At 42.5% G+C, this 16,955-nt stretch overlaps 2 protein-coding genes across 11 annotated transcripts in view; one reads left to right on the top strand and one right to left on the bottom strand.

Moving 5' to 3' along the window:
• PHC3 (polyhomeotic homolog 3) overlaps positions 1-16,955 on the top strand; it is a 112,004-nt gene that overhangs the window by 13,562 nt on the left and 81,487 nt on the right. For 9 of the 10 annotated variants that reach the window (XM_053311268.1, XM_053311271.1, XM_053311267.1 and 6 more), the window contains 2 exons: positions 1,584-1,742; positions 6,736-6,834. In XM_053311268.1, the coding sequence (XP_053167243.1) occupies positions 1,584-1,742; positions 6,736-6,834 (258 nt within the window). The remainder of the gene's footprint in view (positions 1-1,583; positions 1,743-6,735; positions 6,835-16,955) is intronic. The other variant, XM_053311273.1, reaches the window with a different exon arrangement.
• Positions 13,097-15,779, bottom strand: AKAP4 (A-kinase anchoring protein 4). Its single transcript, XM_053311276.1, has one exon. The coding sequence runs from the start codon at positions 15,614-15,616 to the stop codon at positions 13,265-13,267; it is 2,352 nt and encodes a 783-aa protein (XP_053167251.1). The 5' UTR covers positions 15,617-15,779; the 3' UTR covers positions 13,097-13,264.

Raw genomic sequence — 16,955 nt, 5'->3', positions numbered from 1 at the left:
TTGCCCACTCTACCAGGGCTGCAGCTACATCTGTGTCTTTCTCTACGAATGCACTGGTAGAGGATATTTGCAGAGCAGCCACTTGGCAGGTGCCATCTACCTTTAATAAACATTACAATTAGATGCCTTTGCCTTTGCCCAAGCAGCTTTTGGGAGGCAAGTTATCCAGCAGGTTCTCCCTTCGGAGTAGGCGTGGGGCTCCCTCCCTGGTTGGACTTAGGGCTGTGGTATGTCCCCACATGTGAGACGCCCTTTGACCGCAGCAGCAGAGGATGGAGCATTGGTTACTCACAGTGAAGGCTTCTTCTTGCTGCTGCACATTCAAGAGTGTCTCGACCCGCCCTGCAGCACCAGCGCCTACTTTACAGGGATACTCTGAAGGGGTAATCTCTTTTTGCTCTGACCTACTCCTGCATTTTTTATGACTTCTTCATCCTATTGGAGCCTAGCCTAGACAGGTGCCACAAAGACATTTCCTGTTTTCCATAGGTAGTTCTAATTAGCCTGGATTCGTTAGCCTTTAGTTAACATTAGTTAAAGTGGTTTTTTCTTCATAGAGGTGCTCTTCGCCTCTGGTCCTAAAAGAACTGCAGGGAAGGGTCATGTTCCTCCCAGCCTTAAAAAGTTTAACTTAATTTGCACAGTCCTGCCTTCTAGAGTAACATGGAGGAGCATAACCCACACGTGAGACGCCCTTGGATGCAGCAGCAAGAAGAAGCCTTCATGGTGAGTAACCAGTGCTCCATTTTAAAATATACATCTGGCATTGAAAGAACTCTTGGTTGATCCCTTGACATGAAATGCTTTGCCTGAATAAAAAGGTCCTGCATCTTTGGAAGATACTTGGTCTGGGCTCTGACCTACCTCTTGAAGAAAAAAAGCTTGAAAAAAACAATTTTAATGCATTGACGTAGAATACTCTTGATTTTTATTCTAGATTTTTACAACTCTGGTATAATAAGCAAAATTCAGTATCAGATGATAATATTCTGTTGAGTTTCTTGTTATCAGGCCATGTTCTGGACATCTTAAATCTAATTTGGAGAAAGTATAACATTTTCAAGAAGGAAAAAATAGCAGTTGAACATAGGATATTTTGGTGCAATCAAAATTTTAAACTCTAGAATTAAAAATGAGACACTTGTTCATCATCGAGTATCTCAGAAAGAAAATGCAAGACATTCTGCATTGGAATTTTGGCGGTTTATATGTTTAAACTTTCAAATTTGTCTTTATACTTGCTAGCAATAATTAAACATGAAAGGCTATGTCTTGTGATCTGCTTGATTGATAAGTACTTAAGATACTGGCCGATCTGTGCTTTTTGAAAATTAAAACTGAGACTCCTGGAATTTAAGAAATCCCACATTCTATACTACAAAGTACAAGTTGAACAGATTACTAGTATCATAGCTACTGAAGGCACTAGCAGCTCGATCCTGTGCATGTTTATTTAGAAAAGAGTTTCACTGTTTTCAGTGGGACTTACTCCCAAATAGATGTGCATAAGATTGCAGCCTATGACTGCCTTTGGAATTGTTGAATGAAGGCAGTTAATAAAAACAATATTTTTGCTTCCCTAGATTAATCTCTCTGCTTCTCCTACACCTGCGCAGCTAATAAGCCGTTCACAGACCTCCAACACTAGTAGCAGCAGTCTTACCCAACAGACCATGTTACTGGGGAGCACCTCCCCAACTCTGACTGCAAGCCAGGCTCAGATGTACCTCCGAGCTCAAATGGTAAGTCTTGCATACTTAAGCTTTTAGAATTTTTCAAAGGTTCATTTGTTCCTCCTTGTGGCCAATGGCTCCTCTGCCCTTCTAATGTTGAAGCTTATATACTTTCCTGAGGCCCTTTGAAAAGAGCACTGGTACACCTAGCTATTTTTCAGCTAAGTGATTTGAAAAATACTTCATCATTTTTCAATCATGTAGGGGGCGTAAATGGAATTTCCAATGCATTTCTAATAGTTTTCCAGGATTTTTTTTAAAAAAGAGAGAAATAACTATGTAATGTTATTTAAAATTTCTCTTCAGGTGATTTTTCTAATGCTCAGTATCAGCGACTAGAAACCTACCCAATTTCAGTCTTAGCTAATTTGACCTGGGTGGAATTCTTGCTCATCCATCAGACCTGTGGCTTGAGCAGACCTTTCCCAGCTTGATGTATAATCTTGCAGTGAGAACTTGAAATCCAGTCTATAGTCCTGTGGATATAGTAATACAGAACTTGACAAATCCCAGGCATCAGGGAGCCATGGCAGCTAAGATTTAGCCATGGTGCCTAGACTAGGATATTCAGAGGTAGAGTTTTTAACAAAATCTGTATTTGTCACAGGCAGCCCTTTTTCTGTTCCAAATGTTACTTGTAAAGGGGATAAAGAGAAGCCTGTGTAGCCTCCACAATGGGCAATTTTTTCAAGTGTCCATTGTCTGGCCCTTAAATTTTGGGCTCCCTAGATCCAAAGAAAATTTGTCAAGTCCTGTAGTAATAAAAACATAGTATTGTATAAGAACAGTTTTACAGCTTTTTTTAATGAGGAAAAGATCATGAGTTGGTAGGTATATTCCAAGGGATAAAAGATTATCTTTTCCCTTTGCCATGACCCCTATACATGGTGTTTGATTAGTAGTATATTTCCAATGTATAACTTCTTCATTTGTACTGAGTGGAATAACCTGCATCTTAAACAGACTGACTGTCAGCACATTAAAACACAAGGGCTTGTTCCAGTTGGTCATGCCTTCCAGTTTAATTGGTCATGTGTTTTCACTTGAATGAATATGGAATTTGAATTGTCTTCCTTGGAACTCCTTGAAGGAAGTGCCTAAAGTGCATTGATTAAGCCTTATCTTGTATTGTTGAACTTGTTTGATTTCTGTTCCATTTATTCTTTCCAAGAATCTGAAAATTGTCATATGTACTTAATTTAAGCACAAAGGCAAAATAATCCTGTTCTGGTTTTGCTAAATGATTCTCCCTCTTACCTAGTTTGTGTGCAGGGCAATTTTAGAATAATTCATTTGTAGGGAGCAAAGCGTGGTAAAGAGAAGTAAAGATTATCATTGAGGAAATAAGGTTGTTTTATTTTACTTTCAATTATCTGTTTTCAGATCTACTCACCAGTTAACCTGACTGGCTCTTGATCATTGAACTGGAAATTGGTGGGTGTGTGGGTGGAAGGACTTAGTTTAATTTAGAAGTGCCAGCAGACTTTTTCATGTCATTTAAACTCAGCTGATCATCTATTGCCATTGTTAACCATTAATTTTCTGTGATTCCTGAAGTGATGCTATTTTTCTGATCAAATATTTGGTTGTCCCAGGTCTAGACTTTGGTTGAATTCCTGGCTCTGGCTCAAGGCCCCAGAGTGGGCTAGGGAAGGAATTCTCAAGCACCCTTTTACTCCTTGTGCACAGCCTCCTTGTTGCTCACTGACCCTCTGCTCAGCATCTTCCCCTCATCCTTGATCTTGCTGCCCTTAAATCCTTCCACTTCCCTGCTCCTGAGAACAGTTGGTGCTCCCCTCAGTAGTCTCACTCTCTGTTCCTTGCTCATTCTCTCCCAGCCTCCTTAGTGTTTCCCTCCCCGATTCAGCTGCGGAAGCCAGCAGCAGCCCTGGTGTGCCTGATTGCACCACAGACCTGACCGGGAAGTTGGGAGGCTCTGTGAACATCCCTGCCATCTCCAGTGCCTGCCCCAAGGATAAGTCAAATCCAGTTGTGCGCTGTTGGTCATCGTATTGGGACTTGTGTTGGGGCTCAGACAGTGTTGTATTAGGAGATATTTTCAGAAGGCCATAAACTACCACTTTCATCCCAAGTTGTGATTTCTTCCATATAACACAATATCTGCAGTTATCTCCTCATTCTTCTTATGATGGGATATGTTAGCTACAACTCTGTAATGTTGTTGCCCCAGATGAAGTGGTATGGATCACCAGTGGCCCTGTTTTCAAACCTGGGGCCTCTTTGTAGCAAGCTAGGCTTGTCACAGGTCACTGAAATGTATTCTTTCACCCTGGTTACCCTTTTTATGAAGATTCCATGTTACTGCCTCACACTGGAAGTGTAAACAAATCAGTTAATAATATTTAATAATAATTGTTTCTGTTTCCTGAATCTGACTTGCATTCTTTCTGCTCAACTGAAATTTTTTTTATTTTCTCTTATTAATTTTCTCTTGATTTTGAAGCAGCAGTGCCATTTTTCTGCTCCTCCTTCTTGATTGTTTTTCTACATAGGATACTGTTGGTTGTTCTCTTCTTTTTTTACTGAATCTGTTTTTAAAAATACCCACCTGCACATGTACATAAGGGAGTGGGCCACAGGCTCCCTTTACCTCTTTCCTTAGGCACAATTCACAGCCCTATCATTCTTATTAACAGTGGTTAATTTAATTTTTATTTTTACATTTATATACTGCTCTTCCTCCAAGGAGCTCAGAGTATATACAACCATGTTCTCCAAATTAGAGATTTGGGGTACATGGTTATTTTTATCCTAACAACAACCCTGAGAGGTAGGTTAGGCTGAGAGCTACATGACTGGCCCAGAGTCACACAATGAGTTTCATGGTTGAATGGCGATTCGAATTCAGGTCTTCCCAGTCCTAGTTCAACACTCTAACCACTATGCTGTGCTGGTTAGCATTAGATTGATATTAACTCTAACCATGGTTAAAGCTACCCATCATTTCCTCTTAGGCAGAATTTGAATCCAAGATTTGTGGCTTGTTTCAACTCTCAGCTAAGATGGAAATCTTGATGCTGAGGTAACATTTAACCTAAGTTGAGGGAGGGTAAGAAATCCGCACACGATAGGAAAAGCTGTGTGATCCTACAACCTGCTCTTGTTCCTATGATTCGGAGATCTATAGTCTCTATCAAGCCCAAGGAAGAGTTTTAAAGTAGCCATCATGCTGGAAGTGTTAGTTTGTTTCCATTCTTAGAAATTCTTGTGGGGAGTGGGGTGACTTGGTTGCTTTAAAAAGTCCTTACAAACAATGGAACAAGCCAATTATCTTGCTGTAGGTGAGCAGGAAACACTCTGGGGCCTAGCTAACAACGCCTGCCTTGAAGTGCGTCCCTGTGCCTTAATACCTTTATGGTAGTAAGAAGTGTAGTAGATAGATCATGGTAATGCTGGGGTGGACTGCACAGTCCTAAACTTCATTGCCTTACTGTTCTTAAAGGCAAATAAGCCAGAGCCGGCTTTAGGGCTATGCAATTTGTATGGCTTTGTGTGGGTCATAGTGTTGGCCCAGATGGATGGCCAGGTTCGAAGATGCACATAGCTGATCAGAGTACCTGGATGTTCTGTCATGCTGAGCCCCATTGAGCCTGTTCATGTATGTGCATGGTCTTACATTCAGATGGGGAAGGAAATGTCTGTGTCAGCCATCTTGGGGAGAGACCAGGGAACTGAAAGAGAAGAAACTGTGCTCCTGTCTCGTTTGTAGGAGACCTGGTTTGCCACTGTGTTGGGCAGTCCACATCTGCTTCTACCCAGTAACCCCTTCCCTTCCTGAGCTGCCTCTCCTCCATTTGTTCTGCAAGGAGGATAACTGAATTGGGAGGCTGTAGTCGGCTCAGACTGTGTGTATGTTGCTTGCAGGGGATCTGTGGAGGGAGTGCACCTGACTTGTTTCACAGGCTGGGTCTGGGTCCACCTTGCACACTTTATTTCCCCCATTCTCTGTGTAGTGCAGAAGTACTGTGGGATTGGGGTGGCTCTGCTCCCCCTATTTCTGCTGAGGGTCTTCTCTTCTCCACCAAGTGAGAGGGCCTACCCCTCTCCTACTCTTAGCCTATCCCACCAAACAAGCATCAGCCCCCTTCCCTAAAGAATGGGGAAAGTGGGTACAGCAATGGGGCAGGCCCAGTGTTTCTTCTAGCAGGGATTACCAGATTTTGTAGACTCCTACTCTTAGCCTATCCCACCAAACAAGCATCAGCCCCCTTCCTTAAAGAATGGGGAAAGTGGGTACAGCAATGGGGCAGGCCCAGTGTTCCCTCTAGCAGGGATTACCAGATTTTGTAGACTACAATTCCCAGAATCCCCAGGCTTTTGTTTGGGGATTATTGGAGTTGTAGGCAACAACATCTGGGAATCTCTGTTAGAGGGAACACTGGACAGGCCCCTCTTCTGTTCCTGGGCTGAGGGATGTGTGGTAACTGACCAAAGTGAGGGCCCTGAAAGCTTCCTTCCTTTATTCAAAGAAAGGCACTCCCTGCTCCTAAGGGCTCTCGTGGACCCCTACAGGATTATCTAACTTGTTAATTTCATATAAAAATCAAAAGGAACACTTAATTGAACTGTTTTGTAAATCCTCTGCAGACCTTATCCCTGTGTTCAGGCTGAACATGAGGAGAGGGGGGATGGCAGCATGCCAGCTAGCCTCCCGAACTTCTCTGTATTCAGTGCTTACCTCTGCAGATCCTGGCCGCCCAGGGTTTCCAGTGACAGGGAGGAATTCTTTCCATATTCAGCATTTGCAACTGCAGATAAGTGCTGAATGTGGTGATTTCTGAGGGTGTGGCTATGGAGTGTGTTAGTGCAGGAGCAGATGGCTAGGCATCACACTCCCATTTCCCCCCCTTCACGCATTCAGGTTGAGCATATTCCTCTCCTTTAATATATAAAATATTACTTTTATCTTTCAGTTTGTTTGTGCACATTCATGGTACAGTGTTGTCTTCAATTTACTTTTTTTTTTTTACTACCTTTGCAGCTGATTTTTACACCTGCTACCACTGTGGCGGCTGTCCAGTCTGACATTCCTGTTGTCTCATCATCATCTTCGTTTCCCTGTCAGTCTGCAGCTACTCAGGTGAGCTCACTTTGGTGTGGATGTGTGTGCGCATGTTTATGTGCCCGCCCGTACATTTCACAGATCTGTTGTGAGCATTCAGCATGCAGTTTTATTTCTTGTGTTTATACTGTGCATTTGTTCATCATAATAAGATTGTATAAGAATGTTTGTGTTTGAAACATGAAAATTAATATTCCAGAAAAGGTGGGGTATCATTTTGAACTCTAAAATGCTACAGTGACTTTAGAGTTGTACCAGAGTGCTAGATGATTACTTAGGGTATTCTATAAATACTAGTGTAGTAATGTATTCTGAATTATGAGATGCTTTCTTATAGGGAGTACCTTAGAAAGGAGCATAACTGGCACTTACGTTACAGTTGGTGAGAGAGAAATTCTTTACTATGTTACTCAGTGCATGCCTTTAACAGCTGTTATGGAAATTTATATTCCATATTTCTGCATTTTTTTCAAATGATCATACTAGAAACAACTGTAGATACTATTTACAGTGAGGGAAATAAGTATTTGATCCCCTGCTGATTTTGTCCGTTTGCCCTCTGACACAGAAATGACCAGGCTATAATTGGAATGGTAGGTTTATTGTAGCTGTGAGAGACATAATAACAACAAACAAACCCTCAAAAGCCTAGTGCCCAAAAGTCAGCGATGGATTTGCATTGTAGTGAGGGAAATAAGTATTCGACCCCCTATCAACCAGCAAGATTTCAGGCTCCAAGGTGTCTTTTCACTATATGCAGGTAACGAGCTGAGATGAGAAACACCCTCTGTAAGGGAGTGCTCCTAATCCCAGCTTGTTACAGTACCTGTATAAAAGACACCTGTCCATAGAAGCAAGCAATCACTCAGCTTCCAAACTCACCACCATGCCCAAGACCAAAGAGCTGTCGACAGATGTCAGGGACAAGGTTGTAGACCTGCACAAGGCTGGACTGGGCTACAAGACTATCGCCAAGCAGCTTGGTGAGAAGGTGACTACAGTTGGCATGATAACTCGCAAATGGAAGAAACACAAAATAACTGTCAATCTCCCTCGGTCTGGGGCTCCATGCAAGATCTCACCTCGTGGAGTTGCAATGATCATGAGAACGGTGACAAAGCAGCCCAGAACTACACGGGGGGAACTTGTCAATGATCTCAGGGCAGCTGGAACCATAGTCACCAAGAAAACAATTGGTAACACACTAAGCTGTGAAGGACTGAAATCTTGCAGTGCCCGCAAGGTCCCCCTGCTCAAGGCAGCACATGTACAGGCCCGTCTGCAGTTTGCCAATGCACATCTGAATGATCCAGAGGAGAACTGGGCGAAAGTGTTGTGGTCAGATGAGACCAAACTCGAGCTCTTTGGCATCAACTCAACTCGCCGTGTGTGGAGGAGGAGGAATGCTGCCTATGAGCCCAAGAACACCATCCCCACCGTCAAACATGGAGGTGGACACATTATGCTTTGGGTGTGTTTTTCTGCTAAGGGGACAGGACACCTTCACCGCATCGAAGGGACGATGGATGGGACCATGTACCATCAGATCTTGGGTGAGCACCTCCTTCCCTTGGCCAGGGCATTGAGAATGGGTCATGGATGGGTATTCCAGCATGACAATGACCCAAAACACACAGCCAAGGCAACAAAGGAGTGGCTCAAGAAGAAGCACATGGAGGTCCTGGAGTGGCCCAGTCAGTCTCCAGACCTTAATCCCATAGAAAATCTGTGGAGGGAGCTGAAGGTTCGGGTTGCCAAACATCAGCCTCGAAACCTTTCTGACTTGGAGAGGATCTGCAAAGAGGAGTGGGACAACATCCCTCCTGGGTTGTGTGCAAACCTGGTGGCCAACTACAAGAAACGTCTGACCTCTGTGATTGCCAACAAGGGTTTTGCCACCAAGTACTAAGACATCTTTTGTGAAGGGATCGAATACTTATTTCCCTCACTACAATGCAAATCCATCGCTGACTTTTGGGCACTGGGCTTTTGAGGGTTTGTTTGTTGTTGTTCTGTCTCTCACAGCTACAATAAACCTACCATTCCAATTATAGCCTGGTCATTTCTGTGTCAGAGGGCAAACGGACAAAATCAGCAGGGGATCAAATACTTATTTCCCTCACTGTAAATGGCAAAGTAGGATGACCTTAAATGTAATAGTGGCCACTTATCCTAATGAGCCGGTGGGGGGGGGGGTGCTGAAGGAGGCAGCTTGAATGTCTCCTCTCTCTCCCATGCTCCTTGCAGGCTGGCCATTTGTCAGGTAGAGCTGTACGGTTATTTTTGCAGCTCTACCTGATGAATGGCTAGCTTACAGACAGTGCAACAGGCAGGGCGGGGTGGGAGAGAGAGGAGTAACCTGAGGTGCCTCCTCTGATGCCCCCCTGGCTCATTGGGAAGAGCCGGTACTGAGATATAAATATTTGTAATAATGCTAAGGCCCAAAATGTATGAGACCACACACAACTAGTGCATAGTTACTTTTGTTTAAAAAAACACACCCAAAATAGAAGAAATGTAACATTCACTTTGAAAGAGAATACTTGATATACTTCTCTAAGCTTTTAAAATGGCAGTTCTTCATGTTAGCTAAACTTATGTCGGCTACAATTCTCAGCACACCTGATTAAATTCTGCAGACGATGGATTTGCTTTCTGAGTATCTGTCTTTTTGGATCTCAGTGTGTTTTTAGAGAGCTAGATATACATGCTATCTCATATGTACTCATGCACACCCACTTTCAAAAGCAACCAAATGGCATTGCAGACAGGTGATGGATGCAGTGAAACACTGAACTGTAATAGAAATAAAGAAATGAATGATGAAATGGAGATCCCTCTAAAACTTCAGAAATGTGTTTTCACCTTTCTCATAATACATTTATGTTACTGAGGAAAACACAAACTGAAATATCTAACTAGAAAGCATTCAAGAGGATCTCTGTTTTGTAATTCACTCTGTGTGTGTGTGTGTGTGTGTGTGTGTGTGTGTGTGTGTGTGTAGAGGGAAAGAGAGAGGATGGCAATGTTCTAATACTAAGTGGATAAGATGGGGTATTAATCTCTAGAATAAAATAGAGGAATTTTTATCCACATAAAATTGATGATAAAAACATTTAATGCTTGCTACTGAAGAATTCAAAATTTCAAGGATGTTTTCCTGACATTTCTTAATATGAAACCGATAGGAGAAACTTCAGTGAAGACACACGCACCTTTCCCTTTAAGGAGAAATATTGTAGAGCAGACAGAATGAAGGGCAGTGAGTAATGCTGTTCATATTCTTTCTGCCCTTTAAGTAGTTGTGTGTTAAAGGAGCAATAAAGCAGAATTGCGTGGTCTGATAAGACAGCATATGGCCGATCTGCACATCTTTGGCCCTCCAGCAGTTTTTGGACTGTAACCCATCATCCCCATTCATGGTGGCCAGTAGCCAAGGGTGATAAAAATTGTCTGCAGGAGGCTGAAGTTGTGCAGCTCTGTTATATGGTGTGTCAAAGTCCTTCAGAACACTATGAGGAGAAAGGTTTGAGGAGCAAGGAAATGAGATATGGAGTGTCTGTTACAGCAGCATGTTAGCACTTCCTCAGCACAAGGCTGTGTGTAGGAATTCCACACCATGTGCAACCTTGATGAATCTCACCCGGAAGATGGAAATTTAAAACTAGTTTTAAGACTGTATGCATTGTCACCCTTGTGGTTCTTACATTTTATATTTGTCTTTCCTAACAAAGCAAAAAAAAAAAAAAAAGGATGTTAGTGAAAATCTGCAGTTCAAGTAATCCAATTAAAAATACTTATTTCCCAACCCCTCTTTCTGTTCTAAAATCTCTGTTTATGCAAGCATGAACGTAGCTTTGGAAGAGATAGTTACAATGGCTATTAAATAAGTCTGTGAAAAGAGAGGGATTTTTAAGGCCTGTGAAAGACATAAGAACAGCTCTGCTGGATCAGGCCCAAGGCCTATCTAGTCTAACATCCTGTTTCACAAAGTGGCCCACCAGATGCCTCTGGGGAGCCCACAGGTAAGCTGTGAGGTGCCCTCTCTCCTACTGTTACTCACCTGCAAACTGGTATTTAGAGGCATCTTGGCTCTGAGGCTAGAGGTGGCCTATAGCCCTCATACTAGTAGCCACTGATAGTCCAGTCCTTAGTGAATTTGTGTAAACTCCTCTTAAATTCATCCAGACTGTCCAGTCTGGCAAAAATGTACATTTATAAAAGTGACTTTAACATTTGGAGGTGTGGGAGAAACTTTCTAGATTCAAAGTATATGAGCCAGTGTAGTTTATTCTTTGGATAAAGTTGAATTCTGTTCCTCTGTCTTTGCTTGACTGGTCTGTCAAGCAAAGTCAATGTTTTCTTGGTTAGTGCTGTGGAAAAATACATATCTAGTAGCCAAGACTTAAGAACATAAGACCAACCCTACTGGATCAGACCCATCTAGTCCAGCATCCTGTTTCACACAGTGGCCCACCAGATGTCCCTGGGAACCCCACAGGCAAGAGGTGAGGGCATACCCTCTCTTGTTGTTGCTCCCCTGCTGGAAGTGGCCTATAACCACCTGACCAGTAGCCATTGATAGACCTGTCCTACATGAATTTGTCTAAGCTCCTTTTAAAGCCGACTAAGCTAGTGGCCATCACCACATCTCATGGCAGAGAATTCCATAGATTAATTATATGGTGTGAAAAAGTACTTCACCTTGTCCGTCCTAAATTTCCCAACCTTCAGTTTCATAGGATGACCCGTGATTCTAGTGAGAAAATTTCTCTCTCTCTCCTCTGCATAATTTTATATACTTTTGTCATGTCTCCCCGTAGTTGCCTCTTTTCCAAACTGAAGACCCCAAGTTACTGTAGCCTTGCCTCATAAGGAGGGTGCTCCAGGACCCTGATAATCTTGATTGTTCTCTTCTGTGCCTTTTCCAGTTCTACAATACCTTTCTTAAGATATGGTGATCAGAATTGTGCACAGTACTCCAAATGCGGCAGCACCATAGACTTGTATAAGGGCATTATAATACTAGCATTCTTATTTTCAATCCCCTTCCTAATGATTCCTAGCATGGATTTTGCCTTTTTCACCACTTTCATGCACTGAGTCGAGCTGTCCACCACAACCTCAATATCTCTCTCCTGGTCATTCACTGACAGATCCCATCAGTGTATATGTGAAGTTGGGGTGTTTTGCTCCATTATGCATCACTTTACACTTGTTTACATTGAACTGCATTTGCCATTTTTTTGCCCACTCATCCAGTTTGGAGAGATCCTTTTCAATCTCCTCACAAGCTTTTGTGGATTTCACTACCCTAAATAGTTTCGTGTCATCTGCAAATTTGCCCACTCTGCTGCTTACCCCAACTTCTAGATCATTTATGAACAAGTTAAAGGGCACTGGTCCTAATACAGATCCTTGGAGGACCCCACTTCTTACTTCTCATTGTGAAAACTTTCAATTTATTCCTACCCTTTGTTTACTGTCCTCCAACCAGTTACCAATCCAAACATGAACCTGTCCCCTTATAACATGACTGCTAAGTTTACTCAAAAGTCTTTGGTGGGGAACTTTGTCAAAAGCCTTTTGGAAGTCCGAGTATACTATGTCAATCGGATCACGTTTATCCACATGCCTGTTGACCAGTGTTCTCTCTCATTGTTTTCATCTCTGTGCAGAATGAGTTTTGTTCTGGGCGGCAGTATCAAGGCAGTATACGTGCACGTGCATTCAGAGTGGGGCCTTCCTGATTCAATCAGTGGGATCTAAAATTAACTGAGCAGACATAAAAACACTTTGTGTGCGTGCATGTGCACATGCATTAGAGGAAACACTGCTGTTAATACTCTCAAAGAACTCGAACAAGTTAATGAGGCAAGACTTGCCCTTCAGCAGGGCCCATTCTTCTATGTGTTTAACAATTTTGTCTTTAAGTATGCTTTCCATCAATTTCCCTGGCACCGAAGTTAAGCTACTTAACTGATAAGACCTTATCAGTCAGCTTTGAATGATGTTCGGCAGCTACCACTAATGGGTGGGTGAAGATAGTGTGGAAGGAAGGAAGGGATCCATGATTATTTTTGAAGAGAGAAAGGAATGGACACCATTTCTGCCCTCTAGTGAGTAGGAGATGTCAACAGCCAAACCTTTAAGAATGGTCTATCTGCTACACTGTTGACAATTAGAGATGGCTAAAAACATCTTTTTGTATTTGCAGCTTATGGATCCCTTTCCTGCCGTGTCTATTTACAGATGAATTAATAAGCAAATCAATAACACCTGACATGTGTATGTTTTTTATTGATGATTTTGCCCAGCTAGTGTGTAACAGCCTGTGGAATTTGATGAAGTGTTGTCTATGGAAAATGAGCTGTATTGTTATTCCATCCGGTAATTCAGATGGCACTTTGCTGGGTGGGAGTAATGAGAGGGAGGTGTTGGCACTTGTCTACAGATTAGCAAGCAACCAGTCAAGAAGTCCGCCACGAGGCATGTTTCCCACAGCGGCATCAACTTGTTGTTTTTCGAAATACTTCATTACCTCCTGCAGAATATCCCCCACACTTGAACCCTTTTTGGCTGCTTTGTCAGCCAATTTAGGAAGCTTCTTCAGTTCCTCATCATTCTCATTCATAAATGTAAGATTGGGCACTTGGAAGTGAGAGGCAGCCATCCACTGGAGGACAGCCTGGAGCTCTTTGTTCTGTGAGCTGGTGTTGGCACACTGGTTGTTCACTATCACCTCAGAACCAGCAGGCACAAGTGGTTTTCCAATACCTGTGGCTTGTGGTTTCTGGCATGTCATCGAATCTGGAGTTGATACACCTTTGTTTCTCGCAGTAAAGTATGTAGCCTGATCATCAGAGCATTCTTCAACAACAAAATCAGGGCTTTTAGTCATGTACATACACAGCTTCATCACAGACTCCATCAGCTGGTCAATGAATGTCTTGTTTATTTGATCCATGTTTTCAGAATCCACCTCTGAACTGCAGTGTTTGTCTGAGGACTTTCTGCTAGACCGCTCATCAAATGAGCATTGTTTGAAATTCTTGCTTACTTCACATTCATCTACATTGAAGCCAGCCTCTTGTAGGACTTTCTGGATGATTGATAGGAGGGCACTTTGTATTTCTCCCTTCTGGAATTCTTGCTGTTGTGGATCACACTTGTTGGAACTGCGAGTTTTACTACCATGTTTGCCTCCTTTTTCATAATACCCAAATGAAGATGAATTTGACTCGCAGTGTGGTTCCTTGTATTGAGTTAACAGATGTTGCTGGATCAGCATTAAAGCTGTCAAAATGAGGTCTTTTGCTAGAAACTCAGTTGTGGAGTTACTCTTTTCTGTCTTTTTGTTAGGACATCCCCTGTCTGGAGGCTTGCATCCTGCTTTTGAACGTAGCATGCTAATTCCATCTTTAATTATTGTCTCACCTACTCTCTGGGCTGATGTCTGTCCTGTGTCTTGCTTACCCTTTTCCCTCGTAGATAATCCACCCTTCAAAGATGCAAAGTGCATAGTGGGAGCGTTAGGGTCCATGGAACATCCTGTTTTCAGTAAAGAGTATACAAGACTATGGCCTTTTTCCTTAGTTTCTGTCATCAAAGCATTATACATTCGTAGTACCATTGCTTCTAAAATCTCAGTTGACTTCTGCGTTCCTGCATTGAAGAGGTTCTTCTTTACAGTGCAAACAAAATCAGAGTCTGTCATGAGGACCCCCGTGACATTATGTAGATTTTTCATGGTAGAATCAATTAAGTCTGATATGACATCCCTTGTGTGTTTGAGAAACACTCTTTTCAAAACAACACAAGCTGGAAGTGGCTGCCTCTTGTGAATCTTTGTGGCATTCACAAATGAGAACGTCATATCCTTGGCGTTTTTGTTTGCATAAACCATTAGTCCTTTGTTAAACGAACCACAGTCATTGCGAGCTGACTGTCTCCTTGGGTGGACTACTTGGCAATGCTTCATTTCTTCATCTTGTATAGACTCACTTTGGTTGGAACATACTTCACCATAAAACAGAGATGTTTTTTTGGGGCCTCCTTTACCCTCTTCCTTGCCTGCAATCTTCTCTTGAGATGATTTAGTGCTGGGGTCTTGGGCATTTTCCATAGCTTCGTTCACCATCTTAGATGCAACCTTACTTACATTAGCAGGATTGAGAGCTTTTCCATCTTTTGAGGCATAAATTGCCTGACGTATACATTTACTGGCTGCGTCTTCCAGATTTTCAGAGATCTCTTTACTTGCCATTTGCATAACCAAAGAACATAGCTTTTGAACAGTGCTTGCTACCTCATCTGAACATGCTTTCTGACCTTCAGAAGATTTGAAAGCTGTATTGTTGTTGTTCTGGGACATTTTGTCAGCTGCTGATGGTTTTTGTTGTTGAGGGCCACCTGAAGGAGTCAGAGCATGTTGGAATCCACATGCATATTTCTGCAGGTCATCGAAGAGCCAGGACACAACGTTGAGTTCTTCCGTTGAACCTTGTTTGAACAGACATACTGCTCCTTCAGTTTTAGACTGTTCTGGTGTCTCACTATCCTTTATTACAATGACTTCTTTGTCCTGCATGTTCCCCAGATCAAGTCCAGTGCAAGATTCACTGGCTTTAGACTGGCCAGCAGCATCTTTATCTGTATCATCTGTGCTTTTTATGTTCAGGCTGGAGACATCGACAAAACAAATCACTTTGCGGTCCTGGTCCTTTCCTCCATCAGGATTGTAGAGATCTACCTTACACACACCTGCTTGGCTGTGTAACCAGTCCACTTCCTGAGACATCTCTTGAGGTTTGAATGTGGAATTCTACCTAGGACTGTAGGGGGTGTTCTTTCTCAGCTGAGCTGCTTTGATGACCCTGCCAGACTGAAGATGTTTCCTCCTCCCTCAAGTTTCCATGCTCTTCTGCTGCCAGATGTCATTTTCACTTGTGTGCACACATGGTTTCTATGGCAGCAATGACATCACAAAGAGACAGCATTGCCACCCACTAGTGGTGTGGTTTCAGTTATTTAATAAGGGACTCATACACAGTCTCTTTATTTCCATCCACTCTACACCAGCCTATGAGAAATTGGTTGTGTATAGAGGATAATTAATGATGCATTAGCTGAATCTAATTTTAGAGAATTAAGAGTAGTTGATTTCCATAAAGGCATCATAGTGCCTTTAGAAACATAGGAAGCTGCCATATACTAAGTCAGACCATTGGTCCATCTAGCTCAGTATTGTTTACACAGACTGGCAGCAGCTTCTCCAAGGTTGCAGGCAGGAGTCTCTCTTAGCCCTATCTTGGAGATACCAGGGAGGGAACTTGGAACCTCCTGCTCTTCCCAGAGCGGCTCCATCCCTTAAGGGGAATATCTTACAGTGCTCACATGTAGTCTCCCATTCAAATGCAACCAGGGTAGACCCTGCTTAGCTAAGGGGACAAGTCATGCCTGCTACCACAAAACTTTCTAAACATAGCAACAAGGGCAGTATCTCAACTTTAAAACACAGTTGTGGGGGGGCACTTACTATAAAGTAACTCCTATCCAGTTGTTTTTGCTCATGGACCATTTCAGGCAACATGCTCAAGCCCTCTTTGCAAGTTGATTTGCTGGCACAGAAAGGCTGCAATCTAGCATATAAAGCATTAGATTGTCATCCTCCACCAGCAGATCTGCTTGTAAGTAGATCTGCTTGCTGCTTATTTAAGAGAGCGCCTCCTTTGTCACAAACCCTGCTGCTTGTTATGATCTTCTGGAGAGGTCTGGCTACGGTTGCCACCAGCTCGTTTGGTGGCAACCCAGGACCGGGGTTTCTCTGTGTATGCTAGAGGGCTTTGGAATATGCTCTTTGCTGAAATAAGAGGAACTCCTTCTCTGTATGTTTTTAGGAAGACCCTCAAGACTCTCCTGTTCTCTCAAGCTTTTAATTAGAACTTTAGTAATTTGCTTTAATAGCTGTTTTATACTATTATTTTTATTATGTCTTGTGTATTTTAATCTGTGTTGATTTTTAAATATTTTAAATTTGTACACCGCCTAGAGATGTACATATCAGGCAGTATAAAAATATGATAAGTAAGCAAGCACCCAGAGGGTTACTTACTAGAAAGTACTGAACTGCTTTTTGT

This window comes from Hemicordylus capensis, chromosome 3 (genome assembly GCF_027244095.1).
Source record: "Hemicordylus capensis ecotype Gifberg chromosome 3, rHemCap1.1.pri, whole genome shotgun sequence".
In the NCBI taxonomy this organism is placed as follows: Eukaryota; Metazoa; Chordata; class Lepidosauria; order Squamata; family Cordylidae; genus Hemicordylus; species Hemicordylus capensis.
The sequence above is the reverse complement of the archived record's forward strand: the minus strand, read 5'-3'. Positions and strand labels throughout refer to the sequence as shown.

Excerpts from the sequence above, each read along its gene's own strand:
- AKAP4 (XM_053311276.1), bottom strand. The coding sequence starts at position 15,616 with ATGTCTCAGGAAGTGGACTGGTTACACAGCCAAGCAGGTGTGTGTAAG.